Consider the following 14,677-nt stretch of genomic DNA (forward strand, 5'->3'; position numbering starts at 1 on the left):
GAAGGGGAACTATATTTGGCCAGTTTATTAAGCCCCACATATGAGAAGCATTTCTGAAAGCTCATAAACGCCATGAAATTGCTGTTCCCTCACAAACAGGCAACCAAACCCAGCTTCCCAAAATGCATATAAAGGACAACTTGCCTTTCTTAAACCCACAAAGGCTTAAACCCTTTCCTTCTTCATCTCCTCCCTTTCCTTCCCCCAGCATGCCTCTTTTATAGTTCCTTTCATCTGCTTTCATCTCTCTCCACTGACAAGCCATGCCTTACCACATCAATCCTGGATGTGGTCCAAGAAACTACAACTTCTATAATGGAGGTCAGGTACCTGCCAGCCATGGCTTTTGCCCTCCTATGGATACTGGAATGTGTAATGGAGGAACAGGTGGCTTCAGCAGTCAAAGTGTCGGCTCCTGTGGACCTTGGCCTGCCTTCAGTAACAACTTTCCTGGAAATGGACATCCTGGCAATGTTGGGGCTGGATACAACTATTGTGGCACTAGGCCCAACCATTTCTTCATGAACACTGGAGGAGCAGGTGCTCCTGGGGAATCATGTATCACCTCTGTAACATGCAACGAGTCCCTGCTGAAACCGCTCGACCTGGGATTAGACACCGAAGCCCTAGCTGAGAAGCGTGAGACCAAGAATGAACTTCAGAGCCTCAACAGCAAATTGGCCAGTTTCATTAACAAGGTGAGTTGAGGGTGGAAAGAAAGAACATAGGTTTCACTTAGAATCAAACAGAGGAACATGCGTGAGTAGTGATTTTCTTGAAAAGGGGTTCTGAATGAGATTGTTATATTAATTATGAGTCCCACTGCAAAAATCCAAGGAATCTCTTTATACAGTTTAACTTGATTAATCTAGAATTACAGCATGTTGTTAAGTTTATAATTGCAAAGAGACTCATGACCTCATCAGACAAGGCTGTTTTCTGCAGCATATGCTGGTTCTGTTGAAGTTTAGCCATGGACCTCCCATCCCATGATGTACAGCTACTTCCAGTGGGACTCCATGGCTAAGCTACAGTGGAACTGGTGTATGCCACTGCCACAACAACACACGAGACTTCCCGTGTTGACTAGCAACAATGGGCAGCGGAACTCCCCCCCCCCCCGCCGGTGGGTTGGAGTTTCAGGTAATTCAGGCGATATGGGGTGATGGGTTCCCCCACCCCACCTCTACCCCACTCCTCTGATGTGCACAGCTGGTGATTCCAGCATCCAATATGATGAGGTCCATAATTATAGGATGCTGGTTTTGTCTCCTAGTTATATGGACTTTTGTAAGCTCAATGCCATTAACAGACCTGTTTTGCAGAGCAAGTGGTTTTATTCCTCACTTATCTTGTATCTGATTCATGAGAAGCCCTACAGAGACACCCCCCCCCCCCGAATCTATGGGCCAAAGACCATAGATTAAGAATCCCTTTCTGAGACCTAAAATATTCTTATTTCCTAGTAGGAAAAAAGCTTGTCAGGTATGACTTGAACCTATTTCAAAAATGTCAGTTTGCTAGATGAATTAGGACATCCATATGTAACACTGAGGTAAGGAAGTTGGTAGCATACATTTTCAAGGTTGCATTTACACTACCTAAATAATCCAAAACATAGGAGTTACCAGGATCACTCTGGAGCTTCCTGGAAGCTATCGAGTAAGTTGCAGTTCCCCTTGTACTAGATTAACATCTGGAAGCAGCAGCACTGCTCCAAAGCAAGCCATATATCATCTGAATTCTTTGTAGCAATTGCAAGAAGACACAGCATAGGTTTACTTCAGATGAATTTAAGTCTATAAAAACTAAAATTACTTAGGCCATGTCTACACAGGCATAATAAAATGGATTCACCATTCAGCAGCTGCATTTAATCATTAATGCCAATCAAGAGTACATGGGATTTACGCTAGAGCTCCCAGGAAACTTCAGAATTATCATTGAGCTTAAGGGCCCTTCCACATAGCCGTATAATCCAGAATATCAAGGCAGATATCTACTTTGAAATTGATTATCTGAGTCCACACTGCCATATAATCCAGTCCAGTGTGGATTTTATACAGCTGTATGGCCTTGAGGTGTGAGCAGGAGAATATTGCTTTTGGCATATTGCTTTTGGTGAGTAGCATGGCATCTTTGTGTGATCCTTCAGTGAAGTTCAACTTCTTGCACAATAGCATTTTTGCCTGTGCATCTCCAGCAATCATTGATGTACTGTATATAAATTATATCACCCTAAGTTAGGCATGAAACCATTTCCCAGGCTACCACAAGCTTTGGCTAAAATGAGAAGCTATGTTTATACAGAGAGCTAAGTAGAAATACGTTAGTATTATAAATGTTTCTTTTCTAATAAATTGTAGAGAAGAAAGAGTTAATATAATTGCAATCTGACAAATCAGAAGTGACATATAACCCATTTTCGTTTAGTGCAGTTATTGGAGATGTAGCATGTTGGTTGTAGAGTAGGTATAGCAATGTGATGTTTTGTGATTGTGATATCTGTTGGGATTTGTCTATTTGACATTTTTTGTATAATAATAATAATAATAATTTTATAACCTGCCATATCTCCCCGAGTATATGATTCGTGTGGTACTCCTTTAACTCTCAAAGACCCAGCAGCATGTAAACTTATAGGCATAAGATACAAGCCCTTTCAACCTGAGCATCAACCTCCATCACAGCTAGAAAAAGTTAATATCAAAGCTCACTCATGTGGTGAGCTCAAGCATTAAAAGGTCATTGTAAGGCCATGGGATGAAACCATGGGGAAATTACTCCCATTGCCTTGAAGTGTTTCATCCCTTTAATAAGAGAGTCTGCCCTGACATTATTTCTACAAAAATTGTTTTGTTTGTTCATTTGTTTCTTTTTGGGATTCAGGTCCAATTGCTGGAACAACATAATCTGATGCTAAAGACAAAATGGGACTTTGTGCAAGAAAAGAAACAGCACAGAAGTGACATGGAGCCCCTCTTTGATGACCATACTAGCAGACTTAAGAAGGAGTTGGAGTGCCTTGATCGTGAGAAGAAAGAGCTACAGATCGAGCATGATAGTTCAGCACAGACAATGGAGAAAAACAAAAGCAGGTGAACCAAAGTATATTTGCTCTGTACTCATGTATAAGTCTACAAATTTTAGTTAAAAAAATCAACCCAAAAAAACTGAGTTGACTTATCCATGAGTCAAGATAGAGTAGCAAAATATAAGAGAGTTTATCCCATTCCAGAAGAGCCTAAAGGAAGCACCGTCCCCTCTCCCCACATTGGCACTGCTTCTGGCCTTTTTGAATGCCTGGTCAGGGAAATACTGCTGCTCCCATAAGGCAGCATTGATGCTCTCACCTCTCTGTGGAATGGCCCTCGACTTATCCACAGGTCATTTCAAAATCCATCATTTTGGCCTCCAGACCTGCCCTTGGAGTATACATAAGATTGACATATATGAGTATATGTGAGACATTTTAAACACTATATTCTATAAATAAGGGCCTCATCACATGGATGAGGTTCAGCATTGTGATTTGCCAGCCTCCACAGCAAATCATGGAGGCAGTGGAGAGGCAGGGGCAATCCTGGTGCCCCAGCTGCCAGCTGATGTTTCTCCATTCCACGAGGGAACGCATCACCGCTGTGCCAAAGCCCTGTTGTTCCTTGTGGAACATGGAGTGGGCTCCATATCGGTGGTGGTAGTGTCCCAATATGCTCCTGCTCCAGTTCACCCATGGATCCCCACTGGAATTCTCCATACATTGTTTGGTGGCTGGAGTAGGGACAGAAGCATCCTAGAATACTTCAATTGCTCCCATGTTATGAGGCTATAAGTGTCAGAATAAGATGCATCTATTCTATTTATGCTAGAAAGCATATTTTTTAAAAAAAATGAGTTGGGGAGATTCAAAAGCTGAATTTTATACAAAAATCACAACACAGTTAAGCTGGAACGGTGTTTGTTTTCTATTGGGTGTGTGTGTGTGTGTTTTGCTCACCAGTTCATAGCATGGAGAAAAACTAATTTTCTAACCTTTGAGCTATAAGTAAATAGATATATATGCCACAGATCTATATATCTAAACCTTTCTTGATTTAAAACAATGTTACTCAAAATGTTGCTCCATGGACTGGTGCTAGTTTGTAAGCTATTGACTGCCAGTTTCCAGATAGTTTCAAGGAAAGAAGGAAACAACTGTAGTCAATGAACACAAATACTTCACTAAATTTTGTCACATTAGTGGGGGAAACTACCATTTTCTGAGATCAAAGAGCTTCAAAAGCACTGATTTACAACTTTTAAAATTGCAAAACATAAAGCGCCCAGTTTACAGTTTTGGATATCCTCTGTTGTTTGTTATTTTCTACTGATGCAAGAATCTTTTCTCTAACTGGGTTAGGTATGAGGAAGAATTAAATAAGCGAGCAACTGCTGAGAATGGGTTTGTTTTACTTAAAAAGGTGAGTATATTTATATCTTTTATGGTATTTGCTCCCTTTATCGTCTCAACTATATAATTATTTTCATCACAATGAAGTCAACCCAAGTTGGCTACTTCTCAGAAGATTCTGACATCTCGTGAACACTTTTGCATATATCCGAGCAGTGGGCCTCTTCACACAACTGTTTGGATGTGTAGTATGATGTCCTGACATCCCAGAATGCCTGACTTATTGCCATTTTGGATTTTTATGTTCCCTTAGTCTCAGTCTATTTGCCTTTAGTTCTGCCTGGGATCCTGCTAGAAAATGAGTCTTTATTTTGTACCTTCTTCAGAATTGCTCTAAGATTTTGCTAACAGAAAAACAGGTCTATGGTAATCATGTATCTGTTTACTCATGAGTAAATCACATTGAACTCAAGTTAGATTCATATGTGGTGGGATCACATGATAGAGATTTAATTCTAAGGGTTCATCCAAACATGCCCAAAATACAGGACTTGTCTCGGTTTACCAGAGGTATCCAAACGACACCTCTGGTAAAAATAAATTAATGCAGAATAAACCAAGGTTTTCTTGGTTTACTCCATATTAATTAAATACCTCATTAGATCTGGGCCTTATTGAAAGGCCTGGCTCTAATGAGGTATTGGGTCTGTGAGGACTGGCCTCTGGGGTTACGTTCTACAACACTAGGGGTAAGTTCCCACAGCCATCTGCAAGAGGGTGCCCACCTACTCCCCTCCAACCTCCCATTTGGGTCCCAAAACTTACTAAAAAGACCTGTCAGCAGCACAGACCTCTCCCTACAGTCGTCCTGGCATAAGACAATGATGTGTCCGGGATTTACCTTCTCCCTCCTCCTGATGCATCATTTTCTCATGCCAGGAGGGCTTGGGGTGGGGAGCTTTATGCCACCCTGATTTGACTCAGGATGGCACATAGCCGCCGCCACCCCTTGACAAAGCCCGGGTTTAGGTTAAAGGGTGGGGACTAGAACCTGCATGAATTTCTAAAGTTCTCCGAAGAACTCAACAATTTTATAGTAGTGTTTTTGACTTTTCTTCAGATTTGTCTGATATGTTGTTTCATGAGAAGGACAAAAATATACCACAAATTTTATCTTACATGATACTTCTGTGGTACTTCGCAAATACACACAAAGATGTGAAAAGCTTTTTCTAGTGACATTTGCCTTCTCTTCCCCTTCTTGTTTTATATAGCTTTGATTCTAGACTTTGTGTTTGATTCCCACACTTAAATTCACTCATTTCCCTGAATGTGTGTGTTTACTTTTTCACTTTATTTTTTTGGAACCTTCAAAATTGTTTCTCCTTAGTTTTTTTCCCCATTCATTTTAACTTTTATATTTTCAAAATGTCCTCATTGGTCCATGCAAAGTTTATTTCTTAAATCTTGATTCTGTGCAAAAAGTTCAGGAAATATATACTTTTTCTCATATGTCTCCTGCAGAGTAAAATGGCTCCTTCCTTAAGTCTGACAAATTTTCTGTTTTCTATGTATGTACTTTATGCCCAGACCCACATTTGTGTTCATTCTTTCCCAACTTAACCTTGACAAAGAGATCTACTCTGGTAAAACTCCCTGGTTTGCTTCTCTTGCAGGATTTGGACTTTGCCTTTGCAGACAAGGCAGAATTGGAGGCCAAGGTAGAAAAATTGGCCAAACATATCAGCTTCTTGAAACATATATATGCACAGGTGATTTTCTTATTTCTATATTAACTTTTCCAGTCAGTTTCCATAAAAAGATGTTTAAAACAATAAACTAGGAAGTCTTTTGCATTGGATTGTGTGGTGTTTGTGTGTGTATATATGTGTTTTGCTTGTCTTTCTGGCCTTGGGCCTTCCTGAGTGGACTTAGTCATGACCAAGGACCTCATCACATTGATGAGGGGCAGTGGGTGAATTCGCCACCCTCCATGTTGACACAGCAAGGCAATCCTGTTGCCCCTGCACCTGGCATTGCCTGCAGCAACACTTCCCCATCATGTGGCCCCATTGCTTCCTATAAAAGCAACAGGAAGCCTCCCGTATTTTGGGCAGAGCATGATAGGACCCTTGTAACACAGTTCATCTATGGAGCCATGTCAAGAGTGACTTGAGAAACTGCAAGTCGCTTCTGGTGTGAGAGAATTGGCCATCTGCAAGGATGTTGCCCAGGGGATACCCAGATGAATTGATGTTTTTATCATCCTTGTGGGAGGCTTCTCTCATGTTCCCGCATGAGGATCTGGAGCTGATAGAGGGAACTCATCTGCCTCTCCCCGGATTCGAACCTGCGACCTGTTGGTCTTCAGTCCTGCCAGCAGGGGTTTAACCCACTGCGCCACTGGGGGCTCCGCACCAGAAGTGACTGTACATCATGTGATGGGCAGCATGGGGCTCTGTAGATTAATTGTGCTGCATGCATCCTATGACATTTGAGAAGACCAGGGTGATGACGTGGATAATTTCTCATAAATGTACATTGAGCGGATTAACATGGACATACTCAATAGTGAACAGAATATGGAAAGTGTCACTCTCCAGATGATGGTGGACTGGAACATTCTTTATCCTGCATTATTGATTAGGTTGAGGGAGTCACAGTCCAGCATCATTGGGGAAATAGGTTGTCATCCAAGCAAAAGTAAAAGCAAAGCCACTCATGAAGAGTTGTGCAAATAGGCTCCTGAGTGCCCTGCAGTGAGAGCCCTTTCAACTAGTTATAGTACTGTGATTTTGCTTTAACAGTAATTATTCCATTCAAATAAAATCCTGGGACTGGCAGTGGAGAAAGGGGCCTTTAGAATCCTCTAGGCCCTTCCACACAGCCATATAACGCAAAATATCAATGCAGATAATCCACAATATCTGCCTTGAACTGGATTATCTGAGTCCACACAACCATATAATCCAGTTCAGTTTGGATTTTATACAGCTGTGTGGATGGGGCCTCTCTAATGTCTTGGACCAAACCACACGGACACACCATGGAAATTAAAGTGGTATCACGTTGCTACTATTGTGTAGAGTGCAAAGGCCTTGAGATATGTAGGCATTTCTTGTGGGATGAGGAGAATTACATTCCCTACTAATGATCTTTTGGGAACTGTTAGTAGCACTGGATTAGTAGCACTGGAGTCAGCAGGAGGAAGACATTTCCTCTAATATGTACATACCTCCTGAATGCAATTTCTCCAATATAGATACCTTTTTTTACATGATTTTCCTCTATTTTCGTATCATTATAAACACATTTCCATAATGTAAATATTTCCACGCACATCTTTAACTGGAAAAATTAAAATACTGTTGGATACTTGTAATAATCTGGCAAGTGTACACTAGATCATGTTAAAAGTGGTTTTTTCCCTTTTCTTATTCATGATTCAAAATGTGGGCTAAAGACAATGCCCAGGGTTAAGTGGGTGTTTTCCTCTTATCCAAGAGTCCATTGTGATAGTAGATACAGTTTTACTAAGGTTGTGTTGCAGCCACCAAAGAAGGGAAGAGAAGGCTACCAGCGACTTACTTTGGGATGGATGTCAGGAAATCGTGGAGAGAGTCTGGCTTGAAAATAACAAAAGCAATCTGTGTCATTGCAGGAAATCTCTGAGCTGCAGAACTCCATTTCTGAGACCTGTGTCATGGTTCAAGTAGACAACAGAAGAGCCTTAGATATGAACCGCACCATTGAGGAATTTCGGCGTCAGCATGAATACATTGCATCCCGAACTCGAGCTGAGGCTGAAGCTTGGCTCCAGCATCAGGTAAGCAACTGAAGGGAAGATCGGCCATTGCACGACTTAGCCTTCTCCTCCAGAAACATCTTGGAACTGTGACCCATTCCACTTCTTAACAAATTCTTTTGTATTTCACAATAGTATCAAGAGCTCAAGACTACAGCAGCAAAGAACAATGACAACCTGAATAATATCAAGGAAGAAATTCAGGCTCTAACTCGCACTGCTCACCAACTGGAATCACAAATCACAAGTATCAAGACTCAGGTGAGTTGAAGGGATTTCCTATGAAATCACCAGGTGCATGATCATAAAATCCTAATGTCAAATATTAAAAGAGGAGACGATGTGAGAAACTTCTTCAACATATTTGAAAACTACAGAATGACAGATTCAGATGGAACACACATTCTTTCCTTATAGGCGCCATTCCTGTCCATTCTCATTATATGTGCCTCCAATAACCAAAAGCTTTGGCCTACATATCACTCACCACAGCGTGGAACTGGGTGTCATGCTCGCCTTCCTCCTCAGTTGGATATTTAAGTGCTTGTCTTAGAATACATACTCTACTTGAATTCACTTTGTTTCAATATATACCCAAAGTTGGCCATGATATTAAGGTGGATGAGACAAGATATTCCTAAAATCCTTCTCCTAATTGACAGTAAAATGTCAATATAAGCAAATTAAATAACTGAACAGTTGCTGACCTTTCTGGTGGCTGCTGCACTCTGCTCAATGATGGGGCCTGCCCTGTGTAAAGGATGATGTGTCATCTTACATCTGCATCACATGTAATCTGGTCCTGACTGATTGATTGATTGATTGATTGATTGATTGATTAAAAGCTAATAGTAATGCTAAAGGAAAAAAATTACTTGGGATTGGTTCCTCAGTATTCCCTTCCAGGATCCATGGGAAAATAACCTGTATGCTCTGTGTCCACAGCGTTGCAGGTTGGAAGATGAGGTGGTTGAAGCTAAAGAACACGGAGAGACGGCTGTGAAGGATGCCATGTGCAAATTGAGTGATGTGGAGGAGGCCCTGCACAAAGCAAAACAGGACATGGCCTGCCAGTTACGGGAATATCAGAGCCTGATGAATGTCAAGATGGCTCTGAACATTGAGATTGCTACTTATAGGTAAGGATGAATGAAAATTTATTTTGTTTACTTTTGCTGAGAATTTAATTTGCAATCTTTTTTTTATTCACATTAGAAATAAAAAATATAGCATAGAAGTAACTGTCCAGACTGAGGACTTTGGGTATTTAAAACCTAAATAGCATTAAATTTTACAATGCTTTTCAACCTTTTAGAACAATAAAAAATATGAAAGAAATGGGAAGTAACCCAATAATACTGTTATGAGGAAAGATGCATGCCAGCTGTGAAATGCAAGAATACAGAAGCATGGTCGCAGTAGGGTTGGATTCATCTATAGAGACCAAAACTTCCACTCAACTCTATATCATCACTGAGTTCAGGGGTATTATTCAACTGTGCTAATTCTGTTTAGGGTTGCCACGTTTCAGTTCTCAGATGGTAGTTGCATTTAACAAGTACTTGGCTGGCAAGTATGACATGTTTCAATGCTGGGAAACAGTGCATTATTGGGGAAATATATTGTTTCAGACCTTTGTCAGAAGGATTTTCTAAAAGTCAGATTTCTTCATATTTAAGATAGAAAGAATTCTTGTTTTTTAAAACTGGATGTAGGAAAGGCAAGACTGATGTTTTCTATCTTTATTTACAGAAAGCTAATAGAAGGAGAGGAATGTTGGTAAGTGTAATTTTAGGCCTCCTATGAAATTAATTTGAAATCTGTTGTTCATAGGGTTTTTTTTGGGGGGGGGGAGGGGGTAAGTCCTTTAAATCTCAGACTAAAACCCAGAGCAGATTTATAGACCCACTGACATGGGAGCCCTCTGCTACCACTGATTTGAATTGAGGTGAGGTGAATTATTTTCAAAAAAAAATATATGTAACCAACTAGTTTTCTTAATGCTTGCTTTTTCATTTGACTTAACCCAGACATCTGGGCATTGAAACAATATCTTTATGTAAATAAAGAATTTAGTACTGCCATTGGAGGGTTGTTCTCTCCTGCCAGATATTTTAGATTTCAGTTGAAATCCAGCCTTTAAAATTGGTGAGATTTAAAATGTCAGTTTTACAGACTATCTCCCAAAAAACCCAGTATTCAAATGCAGAACAAACATGGATTTCAAATCTTTGTTTCATCCATGTTTTCACTTTTAGAACTTCAGAATCTTCTTTTCTTCTGTGTATCCCATGCTTGAATGCAACTCTTTTTAGAAGTCCTTGAAGACTGCAAACCTTTGCCTGTACTTATTCGCGGGCAAATCCCATTGAATAGAATAGAACTTACTGCTAAGCAGCTATGCCTTAGCTTGAGTTTTTTGTATATGAGATCTTTGAAAGTGAACTTTATACATATCACTCAGACACCATCAAGCTGTGTTTTTATGTGCAGAAAAGCCATCACAGATAGAATATCATTTCTAAGACCTGTATAGGGCTCAATCCAACTTTGGGTAGTTGGGAGGGGGTCACTGGGGGTGATATCCATTGTCAGCTTCCCTTTCCTTACTCACCACTTTCAATGTTTCTTTTTCTGTTTTTCCACAGCAGTGGTGAGCCATGGAACTTTGGTCAGGACTTTACTTTTCTAGTTATTCTACTTTTAAAAACTAGGAAAAATCCCACCAGGTAGCCTAAACTAGGAAGTGGTAGGGATCATTATGGCAGTAGGAAAAAGGGTAAAGGGAATCTTACCCAGGACTCCCTCAAACTAGGTTGTAACCCAAACACGTTGCTGTTCATTAGATATGTTTCACTTATTAGACTGAGTGTCATCCAGCTTCAGGAAATTAGGGAAGAATATCCATATTTGTATGTGTGCTAGAAACAACCTGAAGCAACCAATGATCTTCTCCTGCACTCTTCTATTTTTCCCCCCATCTCTCATTAGGTTGAAGAGAGGAGACTGTGCAGTGAACATATGTAAGTTGCTTATGGACTAATGTGCTATCTAACACATGATTGGGTAGAATGTACTACTGCACAGCCTGTTGGTGATTTGAACAGACATGGGGGTGTGTGTGATCAATCTTTTCCTAGTGCACTTTCAAATGTCCTCATACATTACACATATTTACAATTCCATCTCAAATAATATCATTCACAGTTCTGCCATATTTAACTGTAGAGTTGTGATTGTCTGGTGACTTCTATGTGTTTTGACTATAATTCATGTGGCATGTGCTGATTTTATTCCAGGTCACCCACGAAGCTGGCAAGGCATCATGTGATGGGAGCCAGACAGCTCTGTTGGTGACCTGGGCTAAAATCAGTGCATGCCGTCTATTTTAGCTCAGTGTGATGAGGTTGTAACTCAAACACTTGCAAGTTGGGGCTTGGAAAAAGACTCCTCTCACTCTTTTCACAAATGTCAGAATGTTCCATCTAAAATGGTACCGAATAGGCTGTATCAGAATATCATCTGAAATTACCATAGTATACCTATTTCCTTCAAAAATAGGTATACTGCCATTTTCTTCTAAGCCACATCAAAGTGTTGCATCAAAGGTTTAAATTCTAAGGCTCATTTGATTTACCTGAAATTTCTTTATTGGATAAAGAAGAAGTAAGTGGGAGAAGCACAAACTGATCACCTGTTCGCTGGCTTGGGGATGTAAGAACTTTCTTGCTAGATGATATCAAATCTGTGTCTGGTCAAGCGTATTTTTGTCTAGCATTAGCCTAGCATAAATCCTAAATAGGCATCCTCTATTGATTCTTCCCAACACTTATGATTGTGGTGTGTGTGTGTGTGCATGCCTTCCTTCAATCAGTTGATCTATGGCAATACCATTAATTTCATTGGATTTTCTTAGGTAAGAAATATCAGAGACAGTTTTGTCATTGCCTTGACTCCAAATAAGGAGATCCCAAGCATTCTATTATGCGTTGTTAAAATTATAACTAGCAATTACATATAATTTGGGGTTTACTAGCTTATAATAATAATAATAATAATAATAATAATAATAATTATTATTATTATTATTATTATTATTATTATCTGAAACACCACAAGATGAGTCCACAGCAGACACTCTGTGGCTGTTGTATTGGATCACACGTCGGACACTTCCCAAGTGTCTAGGACTGTGTGATGTATCAGCGAATAATGCATTCAGATCCCAGTAAGGTGGCCTTCTGCAGCTGGCAGATGATAATATTGTCAGGATTGATTGTGTTTAAGTGCAGGCCAAGGTCTTTAGGCACTGCACCCAGTGTGCCGATCACCACTGGGACTACCTTTACTGGTTTGTGCCAGAGTCTTTGCAGTTCAATCTTTAAGTCCTCATATCGTGTCATCTTTTCCAGTTGTTTCTCTACAATCCTGCTGTCACCCGGGACATCGACAATCTATACTTTGTTTTTTAACACGATCATGAGGTCAGGAGTATTGTGCTCCAAAACTCTGTCTGAATTCAAAAGTCCCAGAGAGGGTTGACATGTTCATTTTCTGTAACCTTTTCAGGCTTGTGATCCCACCAGTTCTTTGTCTTCTTCTTCTTCTTCTTCTTCTCCTCCTCCTTATTGCTGCTATCTTAATATAACTAATAGTTATGTTGAATCAGTGATGTATTGGCTTTGAACATGGAAATTCAAGACTTAGCTGTTAATTATGATTCCCAAACCTCAGTAGGTCTTTCTCCTACATAAATCTACATATTTAGCTCAGTGGACTATCATCAAATAGAACCCTTTGGAGGTTTCAATTAGAGTGTGTATTTTATCCCAATCTGTAGTTTGCAAGAACTAAATTATGGTCCACGGCCTCGCCATTGCTACACTGTTGCAATGAGAGTGACTGTCTCGCAAAACCCTCTAATAGTGCAGAGGCTTATTAAATATGGTTTTCTGTGGGCCAGCAGATGGCAACTATTGGATGGCATGTGTTCTGAATCAGAAACTAGAGCTGATGTGATCTATCCAATGCAATTTTCTGAATCAGCACCCCAAATACCCAAACTAAATCTAAAGTTGACCAAAACTGATTTGTAACTCTTTTGGTACTAATGTTGGGAAGTGCTCCCTTCAAGTAGTCCCCGGTCAAGTGATTCCTGGTCAAGTGGTCTCTGGTTAAAAAAAAGGTTGGGAGCCATTGTTCTAACAGGAAATCAAGTCTGGATTCTCTACAGAATGAAAATGTATGGCAAACTTTTTCCTCAGGTGTCCAAAGAAGTGAGGGTGCAATTGTCGGTGATGGCAATTTCCATCATGGATCAGGGCGCAAACTTCCATGTGAAACCAAGCCCAGCAGCAAAGATGTTTGCGACAGTGATAAAGCCACCCCTGGAAGCAGTGTCACCGCAAAAAGTGGCCCTGGAGATGCGGGAGATGCGGGAGATGCGGGAGATGCGGGAGATGCGGGAGGCTCTTCGTGTTCCTCTTCACCTGTCCCTCATTAAAGCTTCATATCATGAAATGACTAAGAACACCACAATATGCTCTGTGTCCCCAGCTTACTTTATCTGTGGCTCCATGTAGAAAATAAAGAGTATATGATAGAAAACTAAAAAACAAGGACTTCTGAAACTGCCAACAGAAGTGTCCCTCAAGTTGTTGCCAAGAGTGAGACAAAAAGATGAATATTTTGTGTACTGAGAAAGAGAGAGAGAAAGAATTCTGGTCCTCAGATAAAATATATTTTCTGATGAAAAAACTTTCTGAACAAAAGTGCCATGTTAGCTTTCTGCTGTTCAGTTGAATCATACCTAGGTTGTTTCAGCCTGTCTAAATCCAAACCCTCAAGGGAATTGTAAATGGACATTAAATAGATTATTATTGCCTGGACCTAGCTTTGTGTTGGCATTATAGCTGTGTGCCTTGGAAAGATGATATCTTGTGTTCAATTCTTCCATCTCCTTTTCAGCCCCACCTCCCCCCCCCACCCCATTTTTCTCCTTTTTGCTCTTTTACTGAAATCTAGTGGAGGGATCCTGCTGGCAGGACACCCCTGAGTCTGGTACCAGCATCAGATTTGTGCCAGCAAAAGAGTCACCAAATTTATGTCAATGCATCTAGAGCACTTTCTGACATTCCCTAAGCAAGGTAGTGACTGCAGCAGTTTATCTCACTCTTGAGCTGTGTTGGTAAAACAAAAGGTTCAGGGTCATGTAGGGAAAACCTGCAATATATCCCCTTGCTACAACAGCATTGTTTTAGCTGCATACTGATGCTGCATTTGTACAATATTACAGGTTGTGTATCCCTTGTCCATAATGTTTAGGATCATAAGTGTTCCATATATCAGGATTGGTTTGTGTGGGGGTTTTTTTTAGCTTTTAGAATACTTACATATACATTATCTTGGAGATAAGATCCAAATCTAAACAGGAATATTGTTTCTATTTCAAATATATCTTATGCATATAGACTGAAGGACTA

The 14,677-nt window shown here is 40.3% G+C and overlaps 1 protein-coding gene across 1 annotated transcript; it reads left to right on the top strand.

The window, feature by feature from the left end:
• Positions 1–263: 263 nt before the first annotated feature.
• Positions 264–13,698, top strand: LOC132765533 (keratin, type II cytoskeletal 8-like). Its single transcript, XM_060759815.2, has 10 exons — positions 264–698; positions 2,890–3,098; positions 4,400–4,460; positions 6,067–6,162; positions 8,052–8,216; positions 8,331–8,456; positions 9,141–9,334; positions 9,948–9,974; positions 11,187–11,218; positions 13,460–13,698. Exons 1-10 carry the CDS (start codon positions 264–266, stop codon positions 13,696–13,698), a joined length of 1,584 nt encoding a protein of 527 aa, XP_060615798.2.
• Positions 13,699–14,677: the final 979 nt, after the last annotated feature.

This window comes from Anolis sagrei, chromosome 2 (assembly GCF_037176765.1).
Source record: "Anolis sagrei isolate rAnoSag1 chromosome 2, rAnoSag1.mat, whole genome shotgun sequence".
Taxonomy (NCBI): Eukaryota; Metazoa; Chordata; class Lepidosauria; order Squamata; family Dactyloidae; genus Anolis; species Anolis sagrei.